The sequence below is a fragment of the Sabethes cyaneus genome, chromosome 2, assembly GCF_943734655.1.
Source record: "Sabethes cyaneus chromosome 2, idSabCyanKW18_F2, whole genome shotgun sequence".
Lineage (NCBI taxonomy): Eukaryota > Metazoa > Arthropoda > Insecta > Diptera > Culicidae > Sabethes > Sabethes cyaneus.
Genome location: NC_071354.1, coordinates 90,847,853 through 90,862,345, shown reverse-complemented (window position 1 = coordinate 90,862,345; position 14,493 = coordinate 90,847,853). Strand labels below are relative to the sequence as shown.

Sequence of the window (14,493 nt, the reverse complement as noted above, 5' to 3'; positions counted from 1 at the left end):
GGAACCGAGTGAGGGATGGAAAAAGCGCCAGTATTTTCGATGCTACAGGATAGGATTGTTTTTAGCTCGCTGCTGCTGGCAATGTCCAGCCAGCAGCCGTAGTTTTTTTTGTTAAATGTTTTTTAGAACAATTTTATAGATATAGTTTGTTTTGTGTAAGAGGACTTTTCGAAGCTATTTTATTGACGAGAAAAAATAAACTGAAACTGAAGATGAAGAAAAAACAATCCAGATGGTTGTGTGTATGTTTCATTACCTTTTATTTTTACTTTTGTCCAAAGCATTTTTCATAATAGAATGTGTAGTTTCAATAGCTTGTTTTTTTTGTTTGCTTGTTACCAGTTTCCATCTTGTATATATACTATCCTTTTTGTGTTTAATTTTACTGTGTACCTTGTTTTTTTTAATTTGTTCAATAAATAATGGTATAATTCTTTTTTATTTTTATTTTTTTTTTTGGTTTGATTTATATATAATGCTATTCTTTTGTTTCGCCAATCTTCTTGCAATTGTCAACCCGCCGTGCATAGCAAATGCCGTAGCTTTTGTTCATATTTTGCTGCCTGTTTGGAATCATAAAGATTATATGCATCGAATATTTGCAAATATAGAACTTGATTTGCTGTCTGCTTTTCTAAATACTTTCAAGAATGTATTTTTATTTGTTCTGGAGAAATTTAAATATGCAAGTTTTCCATTCATAAATACTTTTACATCATGCTGGGAATGTGTGACAGTTATTTGCTTGTTACGATTTTGTTTGCATGTTTACAAATGAAAATCAACCGAGCAAGTGAAAGCAACGTGTTGCTAGTAGTTGACCAAGTCAACGCTTGTAATGGATGAGCACAATCCGATCATAGCAGGATTGTTAAGCACTTACTATTGCTATACATCTAGAAGATGAGTTTATGTGTTTATCAGATTAGAGTAAATAGTAAAACTTAAACTTCAAAGTGGAATGTGAGAGATAGTAGTACCGGTCGACAGCATCTTTCTGATAGCGCGTTACGAATAAAGTCCTCGCTCTCGTCCTCGAGAGGAGACGAAGTGTCACAAGCTATCAGAAAAAAAACGAGCTTCCTTTTATCTTAACATTGAAAAAGTGAAATTTCCTCATCACTTTATGCAAGATTGCTCGCCTCTGCTGCGATAAGCTTTCCAAATTATTCAGGAAATATAAGTGTTTGTTAAAATTACATTCACATGACTCACATCATATTTGTCTACTTCATATCGCCCTAACCGGTACCTGTTGATTTATGTTGTTTCCTTGCTTTTCAACTAATCTTTGGTATTATTTGCCTCATTCAAGTAAATCAATAAAATTAATACTGACAACATAATCTAAAAGCAACTTAAAACCAACGAATAAACCTATACTTTGGAATGTGAAGATTACTTCAATCGTCGGTACAGCAGAAACGATTGCATCTATTTTTGTCCACAAGAATGGAAGAGAAACAGCGAGAAGACGAAACGATTATCAAGTCTCTTAACGAGAGCGCTGAAGCAAAAACATTTGTAATGTTCTACGCGATGGTTGCACTGATGTGTCAAGAGCAGCTAAGCACTGCGCGCAAGCGTAATTTTTTTATTGTCAGGATTTCAAACAGTTAATCTGACGATAACAAACAGCAACAACTGTATGATTGTAACTAGCTAAATACACGATTTTTTGTTTGGAATTTCGGCATTGTGATGAGCTTGCAGCAATAGCAAAAATATTGATTAAAACAATACCTTACTATTAGTTTTGCTTTTGCGTAGAGCATCTAGCTCTGGCTGGTGAAAAACGATTGAAGTAGACCTTTCCGTTCCAAAGCCCGGTCCTTTTTGACTATTTACATCTATTGCTGCCGAATGTATAAACCAAAATAGGGTATTTGGTTTGAAAACAATTAACTTAAATTAAGCAACAGTCGATACTTAGATTCTACTATCGGCGTAAAAATCAATAAGCGATTATATTTACAGATTCTATACAATGTAGATTCTCCCGTTTCAATCTAGCTTCCAACCTCGAACAAGATCCAAAGAAAAATCCTAAGCGCACCAGCAGCTAGTTGCTATTAGCCTATTTTTTCTTCTAATTAAATACCCATGATTCAATTTAAGCCATATCTAATCGCTAGTTTGTATGTGTGCAGGTAATGCGCTTGCGTGAATTCTTGACATATGTTTCAATAACCTTCGTTGACTGAAACTTCAAGATGAGAAAGCTGATTAGTTCCGCGCACTAGCCGCGGACACTACCGAACATACGCGCGATAAGCCTGTTTTGTTTTAGCCTCTGGCGTTGGACAACTAAGTCACACACGCTATGGCAACATTTGTTTCCTTAACATTAAAAACTATCTCTGGTTTTCCTACGAAAAATGTTCACAATAACTTTAGTTCGATCGCATTATCCACCTTTTTGAATACTTTCCAACCAAGCGTCTGCATTGGAAAATTAAGCATCAAATCAAAACTGATCCAAACTAATTCTGGTGGCACGCTGTTTAGTCTGGTTAAAATTCAAAAATCTAAAAAATTAATACCAATTTTTTCCACTCTATCTGAATTTCATCGCTTTTTTATAGCGAGAATTCAGAAAACGATTGATATTGCACACTATTTCCTTTCTTATTCGGTAGCACCATTTTCCGTATTCCACAGTTTAAATAGATAGAGCAAGATAGAATAGATTCTGAATACTTAAAGGTCTTCCGTGGATCTGTGATACCTTCGGCATTTTTGTTCCAGTGCCTGCTTTTCAACTATGTCGTGGTTGTTGCTGTTGTTTTTGTTATTGAGTATTGTAATTGTTAAAAATGGTTTAATAAGCATTTTGTTTTAGTTTGCTTCGTTTGATCTGCTTGTAGAGAAAAGATATACACATACAACTATTTAAAGTTTTTTTTGTCTTGTTTATACGATGAATATTTTTTCTGCTTTTTTGGTTGATTTGTTCCTTGATCTATGCATTAAACTTCTATTTAATAATATCAATTTTATTGTTTCATTTATTCCATTACTTGTTACTTTCAAAACCAATGAAGTTCTAACGAAGCGAAAATAAACTAGCAAAAAATCTAACTTAAACGGTTACTCTTTGACTGAATATTCCATGTCATCGTTCGCTTTGATCACTTGACGTCGGAGGGTCTTGAGCACCTGGGAACTTTTGTAGTTAGATGATTGTGAGGAATTTTACCCGATTCAAAATTCCTCGCGGTCGAGAGTAAGCTCTTCTCTGAAAGTGCCACTTCGGGCCAAGTCTAGAAACGTTGAAACCAAGACAGATTGTTTCTAGCCGAGGAATAGTTACTTGAATTCTACATCTCCGGTTTCCCTGAATATCTGTTCGCCTGTCTGTTCAAGGATCAATTTTATAGCTTTTCCCTTCAAACGAAAGCGTCAATTATCTACACAATTGCTTAAAATAAAAGCGTATAAAAATATATATATTTTCTCTAAATTCTGAAAATACTTCAGTGTAGCAGTCAATGTTTGTTGTCCAAACATTAAAAAATAATGCTAAGCCTTCACGATTTACTTAGTAACATGGTAAAGTTTGACTTCCACTACATTGCGTTCTGTTTATCGCTAATCTTGTCCGATGGATCCGTGTGTTCAAATTTCCTGCTAGTCGTCAGTCGCTTCTCCGAAGCAGCTTCAGCGTTCGTATAGCAATTGTAAAACGAATAGCAACAAAAATTGTTCGAGTTTGGTAAGGAACCAAACGAGATCACGAAAGTAAACAAAAAGAAGCACCTTCAAGCTGCCCCTTTCGCCAGTCGTACGTCGCACACCAACATCGCCGTCGTTATCCTTCCGATCGTTACCTGCTGATGATGTTGTAAGTTTGCCCGGTCTTCGGCTATGGTGCGGTCTTCTGAGATGGAATTGAGACCCTGCATCTAGTACACCAACACGGACTCCATCGTAATCGTATCTCATTTAGCAGAGCTGCCAATACTGGCCTGGTTCTGTGCCTGGGCTAGCATCAAAGCCGCCGCGGCCGATGTATCACCTCCATTACTGCTGCCGGTTAAGTTCCGCCGCGCCAGACGAGATCTGCGAAATTGAAAGTTACAACAAGATGATGTTAGTTTACTTTTCAAACTTTAACTGACAAAACCACATTACACAATTTGGTTGACTTCTCTGTGCCAAATGAGATTGGTGTTGTCTCGGCATGACACCTAAGATGTCAGCCCCTTCGCGAGACCAGGTAGCGCAGCCCTAGTAAGGCAACCTGCCTAAACTAAACTACTACGGAAATTCAAGCAAAACGGATCGGAATATTCGGCAACGAGCTAGCCAACGAAACAGGGACGACAAATGTAAACTCGGTACTTGGAATCACCTGACCAACATACAATGAACCAGATTGGCCACGTTCTGATAGATGGCCAGTTCTTCTCCGACATTACGGACATACGTGTGCGCTCAAAACTGTCAACCGTATACCAGACACGTCAAAGCCGTCTTCCTCGGCTGAACAGACAGCTAGATAACCCGAAATCTGTCAAGAGATACGCGCGAATACTGCATGAGGCATTGCGTGCTTCAGAAGATTTATGTGCTTCAAAGCTCGAAGACGATTGGGGTGCAAAGTCCCGGAATATACCATAATGATTAGTAGATGGGGAATACCAACCACGCGCTGCAGCGGAGGAAAGAAAAAAATCGCTAGGAATAATTATCTAAGCATTGCCACTAAGGAGAACTTGGTCAAATACCGACGAGCAAGTTGACCAGTTGACCGCTAGCGTGAAGATTAAAAAGCGCCAAAAGGAAGACAGAGATCGTGAAGAATAGAACAACTATTCCGAGCTAATGACAGGCGCAAGTTTTTTTAGAGAAAATGAACCAAACTTGTAAGGCCTGCACCCCGAAGTCTGACATGATGTATAGCGAACTTTATAGCCACGGCCGAAAAACGCCGGTGACGGCTTTACACTGGAATATAAGGAATAGTTTGGCTCATCTACAAAAAAGGTGATCGGCACAACTGCTGCAACTATCGCGGCATAATGCAGGTAAACGCCTGCTGCTGTTACTGGGTACTCTCCCAGATGCTGTTACTGATGCTGTAACACAAAATTTCGTAAGGAATAATCAGAGGCTTCATGGACGCACGCATAAGTACGGACCAAATTTTTACCATCCGACAGATTTTGCAGAAATGTCGGGAGTCGACGTGTCCACAAACCACTTGATGTCAAAGCGGCATATGATACAGTCGATCGAAACCGGATATGGCAGGTAGTGCAGATGCTTAACCAGCATGCTGTTCAACATCGCTTCAACAACAACCACCATCGCTTCAACAACCCCCGCAAGCGGTGAACCGACCAGCGCAGCGGGCATCGAAACGAGAGGTATTTTCACTAAGGGTAGCCAACTCGTAGGCTTTGCAGATGACGATGATATCATAGCCAGGAACTTTGCGATGGCGGAAGCAATCAACGCCAGACTGACAGTGAAGTCCACGAGGACTAGAAACAAATACTTGAAAGAAATAGACTCAAAGAAAACAAATGCGCGCCTCCCACGGAAGGTAACCATTGACGGTGACGAACTGGAACTGAGACGCTGTTCACGGAGAACTTACGCCCCATTGCCGTGTTCGAGCAAAGTTGGAGTACAAACTGATAGCGGAGAGTGACGGAGGCATACGAATCATGAGCTGCAATCACTGCTTGGAGATTTCCACCATACATCTGGCGAAACTCGGTAGGCTACGGTGGGCCAGACACGTCGTAAAGATGCCGGAAAACAGTGCTACGACCTTCGCGCTTTCTTTCTAGAGAGTGTCGTATGAAACAAAAAGGTATCTATTCACTCTGGTAGATGTTTAAAAATCAAGAAAAACTATGCTTACAATCTTCGTAATTAAGCTGCTGTATGACGTACCTTATTTGGCCAGCTAGTAATGGATTGATTGCATACAACCAATCATGCACCTCCTTGTCGCCCAACGTTTGCAGCAAATATCCTCGATGTTTCGTCACCACACTGAAAAGCGAAGATAAAAATTAACTCTAAATAGCTGAACGTCCGCAAACAGCCACAGTAAGCCTACCTGAACGTATTGGGCACCTTCACCATGGCCGCCTGATCTTCGCTGCATTCGACTTGTGCGGTTGCCAAATTCAACACCGCCCTCTCGACCGGATCCTTATCCGAGCGGAAGATGAAAACGTACGGCCGACGTACGGTAACCCAACGTTTTTTCCAACCCGAACCACCATGCTCCAGCACATTCAAATAGCCTTTGCGCGCTACTACCGGACTCACGCGAATCTCTTCCAGTTCTGGGACATACAATCGCAGCGGCATTTCCTGTGTTTGTGGCGCAGGAGCGGGAGCTTCCCACCCATTCGGTACTTCCACTCGATCCGGCGAACACAGCTCGATGGAATTACCCGATATGTAGCTAGCATTCATATCGGCACAACCTTCGTCACCAGGCGAAGCATCCACTGCAAGCTGGTTGTTGACGTCGCACGTTAGATCAGCCTTGCCACCGATACGTCCCTGAATCAGCTTGACACACTTCCAGACCACCTCCGTTTCGCGAGGCGTCAGCTCTCGCTCGGGCATAAGCGGTGTCTGCTGATCTTTGACCGGTGTCTGCGGAGATGGTGGAATGACCATATGCACCGGCGATGCACTCGCCCGCTGCGCCAAGTTGCACACGTCCTTCTCGGTTTTGGTGGTCGGGTTGGGTGTGGTGTCCATACCGAGGCGCTCACGCAGCATCAGCAAATGTCTGACGCGACCCACCTCCTCAAGCCGGGTAAGCTTCTCCAATTCCCACTGATGGTCAAAGATGAGTGAATCGCCCCGAGGTCGCCATCCATGCAGATTTTCCTCGCCGCGCACGTAGGTCGAGCTGGTATCCAACACACGCCGCTGGCGTCTTTGTACTCCTGTTTGGAAATGCACGTGATTATCAAAATAGGAATTTATTATGCAGTATAAATGGGTAAAATGCTTTGATTTTAGGCAAGCAATTTAAAACTTTGGCAAAAGCCAACGTAATAAAACAATTAGCGTATACTCGAAAACTACTCCCTACAAAAAAAAAATCTAAAAATAGTGGAATAATGTCTTGTGTTTCAATCAAACTGAAATTCAAAAAAAATCCTACAAACCTACATTGCAAAAGTAACTTTAGCGAGCTAATTCCAAAACAAAACCAAAAACAACTGTAACTAGTGATCTCGCTTTTGGGGGGTTCTCGTAATGTTAGCGCTCTACACACTAGCACATTTCTACCTGGACTACCTGCTTCAGAAGCTCTCCGCAGCGACAACTCATATACACCGGACAGCCGGTTGGCTTCCGGATTGCGGTACTGGCCCGAAAACAGATGCTTCAGTGAGCGGGGTCCTGTGCGGGCATCTCGTCCATAGATGATCATGCTTAGGTCCTTGGTAATGATAGCCGGGCGGGCGCAATTTTCGAGCTGAATTTAAACACAAGAATGAAAATAAACCTCAACCAATTCACAGGCTAAAACGTTTACCTCCAAATACGCGCTAAGCGTAATGAAAATCTGTTCACCAGTTTGCGTGACACGGTTGAGCAGCGCAGAGTTGTGTAAGCTAGAGTCCCAGGCGGCCTCAAAGCGGAAGAATGAACGATCGTCGCCGGGAACTTCCAAAACTTCCCCTGGGAATAGACCCAACGACAAAACACACGAGTCTGAATCGTCCAAATCATCAGCCGGTTCCGGTTGGTTGCGAATGCGGCCCACAACCAGCTCCCGAATGTCCTTCCATTTTACCTCGGGAGTCGGTTCGTGAACGATCGTTATCCTGATACGACGCTGGATGCCTTGATGCAGTAAGAACAGACCGCGGCAGGGAAGATCATCGCTGTGGTCAACCACAGCAGGGACATATTCGCCGTTAGGAGCCAATTCGCAAATTTCGAACCATACCAAAACATCATGCTTGGCCAATACAGTTGACGACGGAGGACATGGCAGCGGACCAAATTTAGGACTTCGTACAGGTTGGCTGATCGGAATACTTGGCGGCAACATGCGACGCGGAGGCGGTCGCGTTATCTGGCAATCCTGCTTGGCGTCCTTGTGCAATGGATGGTGCTGATAGTGGCCGAAAACCTTGAACACTATCGGTTGTGTCTTCAAGTATTCGATAAACGATTTTGTGACCGGAACAGTGATCTGCACAAGAGATGTATTTGACTATAAAGATTTTAAGACCGAAAAGAAATGAATAATTCTTACATTTTGCACGTGATAAAATCCAAGTGGTGCTCCAGAGCCGGAATTTTTAACCGGTTCTGTCGAAAATGCTTCCTCGTGACGATGTAAAAAGCTGCGTTCGTAATAAAGTGCATTAATAAATAACTCTATATTAGAGAACAAATAACCTACTTAAACTGACAGAAGATGTCTGCATATTCCGCCGCAATTCCAGTAGCCTGCAAAACCGTTACACGGAAAGTAAACTCTTTGCCCGGTTGTAGATGCTCGCCTGGTTCCTGCTCGTTGGATTCGTGTAGTTCGGATGCAACACTCGAGTCTCCACGACCTGAATCGGCATCTTCCTGTTCTAATTCTTCCAGCTTCATGATATCGTTTGCGCCTTCCATATACTTTTCGTCCTTGTCGTGAATGGTACGTATCTTCGGCACCTTATGTTGTCCATTTTGTACCTCATCGAACAAAATACGAGCAGATTGCTTCACTCCGTTGCTGAAATCGGCATTTTCCTCATCCATAACAGGCTGAACAGCGACCCGGAGGTAACCACGAACATCACCACGCTCATTGACAATCGCAACCTTGTGTACCAGTGGTACCGGATAGAGCAGGTTACTCAAATACACGAATGATCTTTCCGAAAATATAAGAAACGTTAGCAATTGTTAGCTGAACGACGATTACCTAATTGACACTCACCTGCCAACCATGCGGAACCACGGGAATCTGTCGTAAAACGGATCACCTCCTGTTAGACTTTCCACGTTGTAGTCCGGTGACGTTGGGCTAAGTTCAGCTTCATTGTGATACATCTCACGCATCAACTCCAAGCGTTGCCTGCAAGTGAGTTCCACATGTAATAAAATTCATTTACAACAAATAGGATAAGCATAGGTACTAATATGGTACTATGTATAAATATTTAATACATGTAATACAGCTAAGACAATGGAAGTAAGTAGGCAAGCTAAGCTAGGCATCTGTTGTTGCGAAAGCACAAGCAAATAGATGATGAATATGTAGTACGTGAACAAACCAAAATCTATAAACATGCTAGAAGAGTTGTACGAAAAACGCAAAATTGCATCTTTATCCAATTGTTTTTATGAACAAATGATAACGAAAACTATTATCAATGAATTGAGAAAACGAGGAGATTGCGAATTTTTGTTTACACTCTGTAAGAGTTAAGTTGATTGACAATTGCTTTGTATGTAAGACTGACGCAAATTATTGAAAATATGTAAAACTAATTAGTTCATTATAAAAAAAATTAATTCTGGTTTTATTTTCCTTAAACTACGTGATGTGATATTTACATTTACATGTGCATCAGTAACGAGAACAAACGGGAGAAAACGGGGAAGATAAAAAGGTGCAAAGCGCAAGGTGCCATAGTTGTCAGTGCGACGAAAAACCATCCTCAAAGGCGTGTTAATTATTGTTAGTGTGATATTTTGTCAGTGTGAAAAATCCGCAAGGCTCATATAGGTATGGTTTGTGTGGCTGATTGTTAAATTTTCGCGAGATGAATTAAACAAAAAAGCTAACAAGTGTACAACGAGACTTCATGAGATCAGGAAATTGGATTACATGTAATGTACTTGTGTTAAAGTATAGCATTATTATTACGACGATAAATGGCATAAACGAGCTTAATAACACATGAACCGATTATATGATTAGTTAGTTACTACGTATCGAGTAATATAACAATTATTCCACAAGGATCAATTTATAAGAATATTCTCCAAGACCACGCTGTCCTCAAGAGAATCTTATTTTTTTTTAATATAATACAGTAAGCTCTCCTTTTTTTAATTTTTTATAATACGGTGAGCTTTAAAACCCCCTTCTAAACGTCATGTCATATCTTGACTATGTCACGAAGTGTGAAAGATCCGTCCTTACTCACTATCATTCGTTCGTATCCAGTTGAAGGAAAGTACCAAAAATCAGTAGACCAAGGAAAACAAATAAACCTAGATAGAGGTGATTTCTACGGGAGGGGCAGCCCCTCCTCCGGTATTCCGCGAAACAGTACTCCACGATATGGTCTTCGGTGAAATGTTACACAATCAAATGAAACACAGCAAATTTTACTGGTTTCTCTTTCATCGCGTATAATTGGCACTAAAAATTAGCACTCTGCTCATCATCACATTTAACTTATTGCCATGAAAACGAATTGACTCAGAAGAGAGGTTGAAACACAGAGACACTTGCTGCTTTTATTACATTAAATGACAAAAATTGCGTTAAGAAGAGATGCAATTTACGGTAAGGAACGGATTAATCAGGGGTCACCTATTTTAGTGAGTTCAAAATGCAGTCTTCTGTTCATATTTGCAGAATATGTTGATAGGGACATCATTTTGAATGACTTAACTAGAGCTGTAATTCATACAAACATAATTTACTGTGCTTTCGACAAGAAATATGTGAACTTGAAATTATGACCAAATATCTTTTATTTCTTCAGTTACTGAAGGGAATAGTAGATAAGTGAGCACTTGCGTCATGGTCGCTTAAGAAAGCATCTTGATGATTAAAATGCGTTACGGGTGATTGAAATTAGTTTCAGCGCTTCAATTTTCAATGTATAAAAAAAGAACTTTATGGCTTAATAATTAGTGATCCCCTTAGACTGCTTAAAATTGGTTCCTTACCCCATGTTCACCTTTGATTGTTCTGTAACGTATAGAAATTACTACAGAGTCTTGCGCTGGTATTATTGAATCGAACATCCATATCCGGCCATAAATTTCGATTTGAAACTGCAAAAACCGTACTTTGCATTCGGCATCATGCTGCCACAAAGAGAAGCGGTATCTGACTGATTAGTTCTATTTTATTATTGCCCCTTTTATGACTATTTAGACTACTGTGATAATCATTTAATGAAACATACCGCATTTTGCACTGTCAATCTGACACTAGAAAGGCTTTAAGTTTAATCAACTTATGTTTGACTTGAGTTTGACTTCATTTTCCTTCTTACCCTTCTTTTTCACTTCATTTTCCTTGAGCGAAATCGTGTGCGAGATTCGACTGTGATAATCGTGTAAATCGGGGTAGTCCAAATAGAGGCAAATGTCGCAATATACACAATATTCATCCGAGTTAAAAATGGTCAGAACTATCTACACCATTCGCTACTGTTCCGCGTGAAGAAAAGTTGTCACAGCCAAGCTGTCTGTTTTGTTTGCAAAGAACATCCGGCTAGACAACTGAAATTGGAGGCTGAAATGAACCCATACAGAATCCGATATTAAATTGCCATAGTCCTACATCTGCCTCCCAGTTGGCCTCGAGGTACGACGCTGGTCTGACAAGCCAGTCGTCGTATGTTCGAATCTCGGTTGGGAGAGGCTGTTAGAGTCAATAGAATCATAGCACTAGCCTCGCAAGGTGAACGAGAAGGTGAACCAAACTCGTAAGGGCTACGCACTAAACCTGACATGTATCAGGACAATGGAGGGGATCTAATCACAAACGAGTGCGAGGTGGTCGATGGGTGGAAGATGTTCTTCGATGAGCGTTGCGGCGATATAACAGAAGAAGACGCAACGGAGATCAACCTAGGAGTGCCTATAAACAACAACAGTGTGCCGGCTCCCGATCTCGAAGAGATCCGGTGAAAAATCGGTCAGCTGAAGAATAATAGAGCCACCGGAAAGGACCGACTCCCGGCAGAACTCTACAACAATGACCATGAACCGCTAGCAACGGGATAATTTTAAAGATTGGGGAGGAGGAGAAACTACCGTAGGAGTGGATGGAAGGTGTACTCTGTCCCATATACAAAAAGGGCGGTCGGCTAGATTACTGTAATTACCGCGGCATTACGCAGGTCAATGCCGCCGCCTACAAGGTACTCTCCCAGATTTTGATGCGTCGTCTATCCCCAGTAGCAAGAGAATTCGTAGGGCAATATCAGGCGGGCTTTATGGGGGCTCGTGCTACTACGGATCAAGACTTTACTTTCCGACAAATCCTCCAGAAATGTCTGGAGTACAACGTGCCCACGCATAATATATTTCATGAATTTCAGAGCAGCATACGATACAGTTGAACGCGAACAGCTATGGCAGATAATGCATGAGTACGATTTTCCAGACAAACTGACGAAGCTGTCCTGTATGTTATTCAATATCGTTATTAGAGGTGTGATCCGGCAAGCGGGCATCGGCATGAGATGAACGATCTTCAGCAAGAGTAACCAAGTCCTAGCCTTCGCAGACGACCTCGACATCATTGTTAGAAACCTTGAGAAGGCGGAGGTAATCTATGAAACGCGAATAACCAAATATATGGTAGGAAGAGGCTCCACAGAAAGCAACGTTTGCCTCCCACGGACAGTGACTAATGACGGCGATCAATTTGTATTGACGGCGATTGACGGCAAGTGGTTGATGAATTCGTATACCGTGACCGCACATAATTGCGATCAGCTCCTAATTCCGATCACTCAGCCTAAAGAGTCATTTTTTAGAAAATTGAGCCAAAATCTGTAGTAAATGAGTATGCTCCGTTATTGTGCTATGTGTTTATCTGTCAATTGTTGAAAAATTACTGTCTTTGGGGAACCGAGCACTTCAAAATAAATTAAATACGACAGACAGTCGCAAAAAACGCCATCAAAATGTATTTTCTTAGCCGAAGTGCTAAGCGCACGATCAAATTTGCTAAGATCATAGCAGCTCGGAAACATATTACCATCTTCGGTATTCTATCATAACAAATAGATACAAGCATATATAACCGTTTTATATCATATTTGGCTGAAAATATGCTGAATTTGCGGAATTTATTCCATTAAAGTGATTGATCGGAATTATGAACATAACTTATCTTTCTGCTTTTAATTCCGATCACTATATCAAAGTTATAAACTCTCAAAATGGACGTTAACGAAGTTGCTATTTGGACTTTAGGATTATTCGCAACATGATAACATGGTGGAAATGTTGAAATCTTTTGACGTAGAACTACGTCTTGCGACAGGATATCAATCCAAAATTTGGAGTCAAGACAGCGTCACGAAAGAATGAAAAATTTTGAACGCTAATAGCACTTCCAATTTAAAACGGATTTTGATCATGAACGATGCAGCAATTGTACGGCTTTCTTAAAAAGATTGTTTGCCAATCACTATTTAGTGAATTTTGCCAGATATTTTCAGTATGATAGTCTTGCTTCCCAGGCTACGGACAGACGGATGACCATAACACACGCCATTATTAATGCCTGTTTTCTTATTATAATATATTACTTTGAGGACTTTGAGTTTTCTCTTAGAACTTTGTTGATAGCTGGATGCGTGTGGCAGATTTCTATACTGATATACTCCAATTTTGGCACTGGTAGAAATCTTCTTTTTTGGTATCACAAAATACCTCTCCTACCAAAAATACGCTCCAATTTATTAAGCAAGATAATATTATTATGCTGTTTGTTTTTTCTCACTTTACGCTACACATATATCAATATGCTGTAAAATTCTTTAATATTCGAGGTTTCTTCGCGATATACAGCCTAACGTATTTCTACGCCAACTACGCGGTCATATCTGGAACACAACCTTTCTGATTTGAAGGCTGAATGTGGCTCAGTTCTATTATAAATGTAACAATTGAACGAAGATAAAAGAAAGGCAAGGTTTCATAATCCGCTTGTCGTGCTCTAATGATAATAATAACCATTAACGCAAGCAGAAGATGACTGGTAGGGGAATTATTGTCAGACTCTATAAACGCAAAACATTTCAGATCCACCTTCACTTTCAAATCCATTTGGTACAAATCGACAATAGTTTTATACTTTAGCAGCTAATCATGACGTGATCGGAATTAGATACACCTGTGATCGGAATTAGAATCACCCCTTAAAATTGATGATCGGAATTAGGTGCACTGATACATCATACTTTGATGCATTTTTTGTAACTTTCGGTAAATAATTTGGGCACTTTCATATTTTTCCATGAAACATAATTGAAAATACTTGCTAAAGACACATAACATGTAAATAAATGTCAAAGCTTTATTTTTCGGTGAGGGTTTAAAGTTGAATCATGCCTTAGGTGATCGGAATTAGGTGCTTTCACGGTATTTGGAATCTCTGGTTACCGCCGACAATAATACGAGTAAGGATATTCAACGACGCATTCAAGCTGGAAAGCGAGCCTACTTTTCCTTCAGCAAAACAAAACTGAAGATGTATAAAACGCTAATCAGACCGGTAGTCTTTTACAGACT

General features: G+C 40.7%; 1 protein-coding gene across 3 annotated transcripts in view; it reads right to left on the bottom strand.

Moving 5' to 3' along the window:
• Positions 1-423: 423 nt before the first annotated feature.
• The window catches only part of LOC128733973 (kinesin-like protein unc-104), an 82,937-nt gene continuing 68,867 nt past the window's right edge, over positions 424-14,493 (bottom strand). For 2 of the 3 annotated variants that reach the window (XM_053827901.1, XM_053827903.1), the window contains 8 exons: positions 8,933-9,070; positions 8,405-8,866; positions 8,255-8,345; positions 7,526-8,191; positions 7,276-7,465; positions 6,077-6,926; positions 5,908-6,009; positions 424-4,062 (listed from right to left, as the gene is read on the bottom strand). In XM_053827901.1, coding sequence (XP_053683876.1) covers positions 3,942-4,062; positions 5,908-6,009; positions 6,077-6,926; positions 7,276-7,465; positions 7,526-8,191; positions 8,255-8,345; positions 8,405-8,866; positions 8,933-9,070 — 2,620 coding nt within the window. In that variant the 3' untranslated portion in view covers positions 424-3,941. The remainder of the gene's footprint in view (positions 4,063-5,907; positions 6,010-6,076; positions 6,927-7,275; positions 7,466-7,525; positions 8,192-8,254; positions 8,346-8,404; positions 8,867-8,932; positions 9,071-14,493) is intronic. The other variant, XM_053827902.1, reaches the window with a different exon arrangement.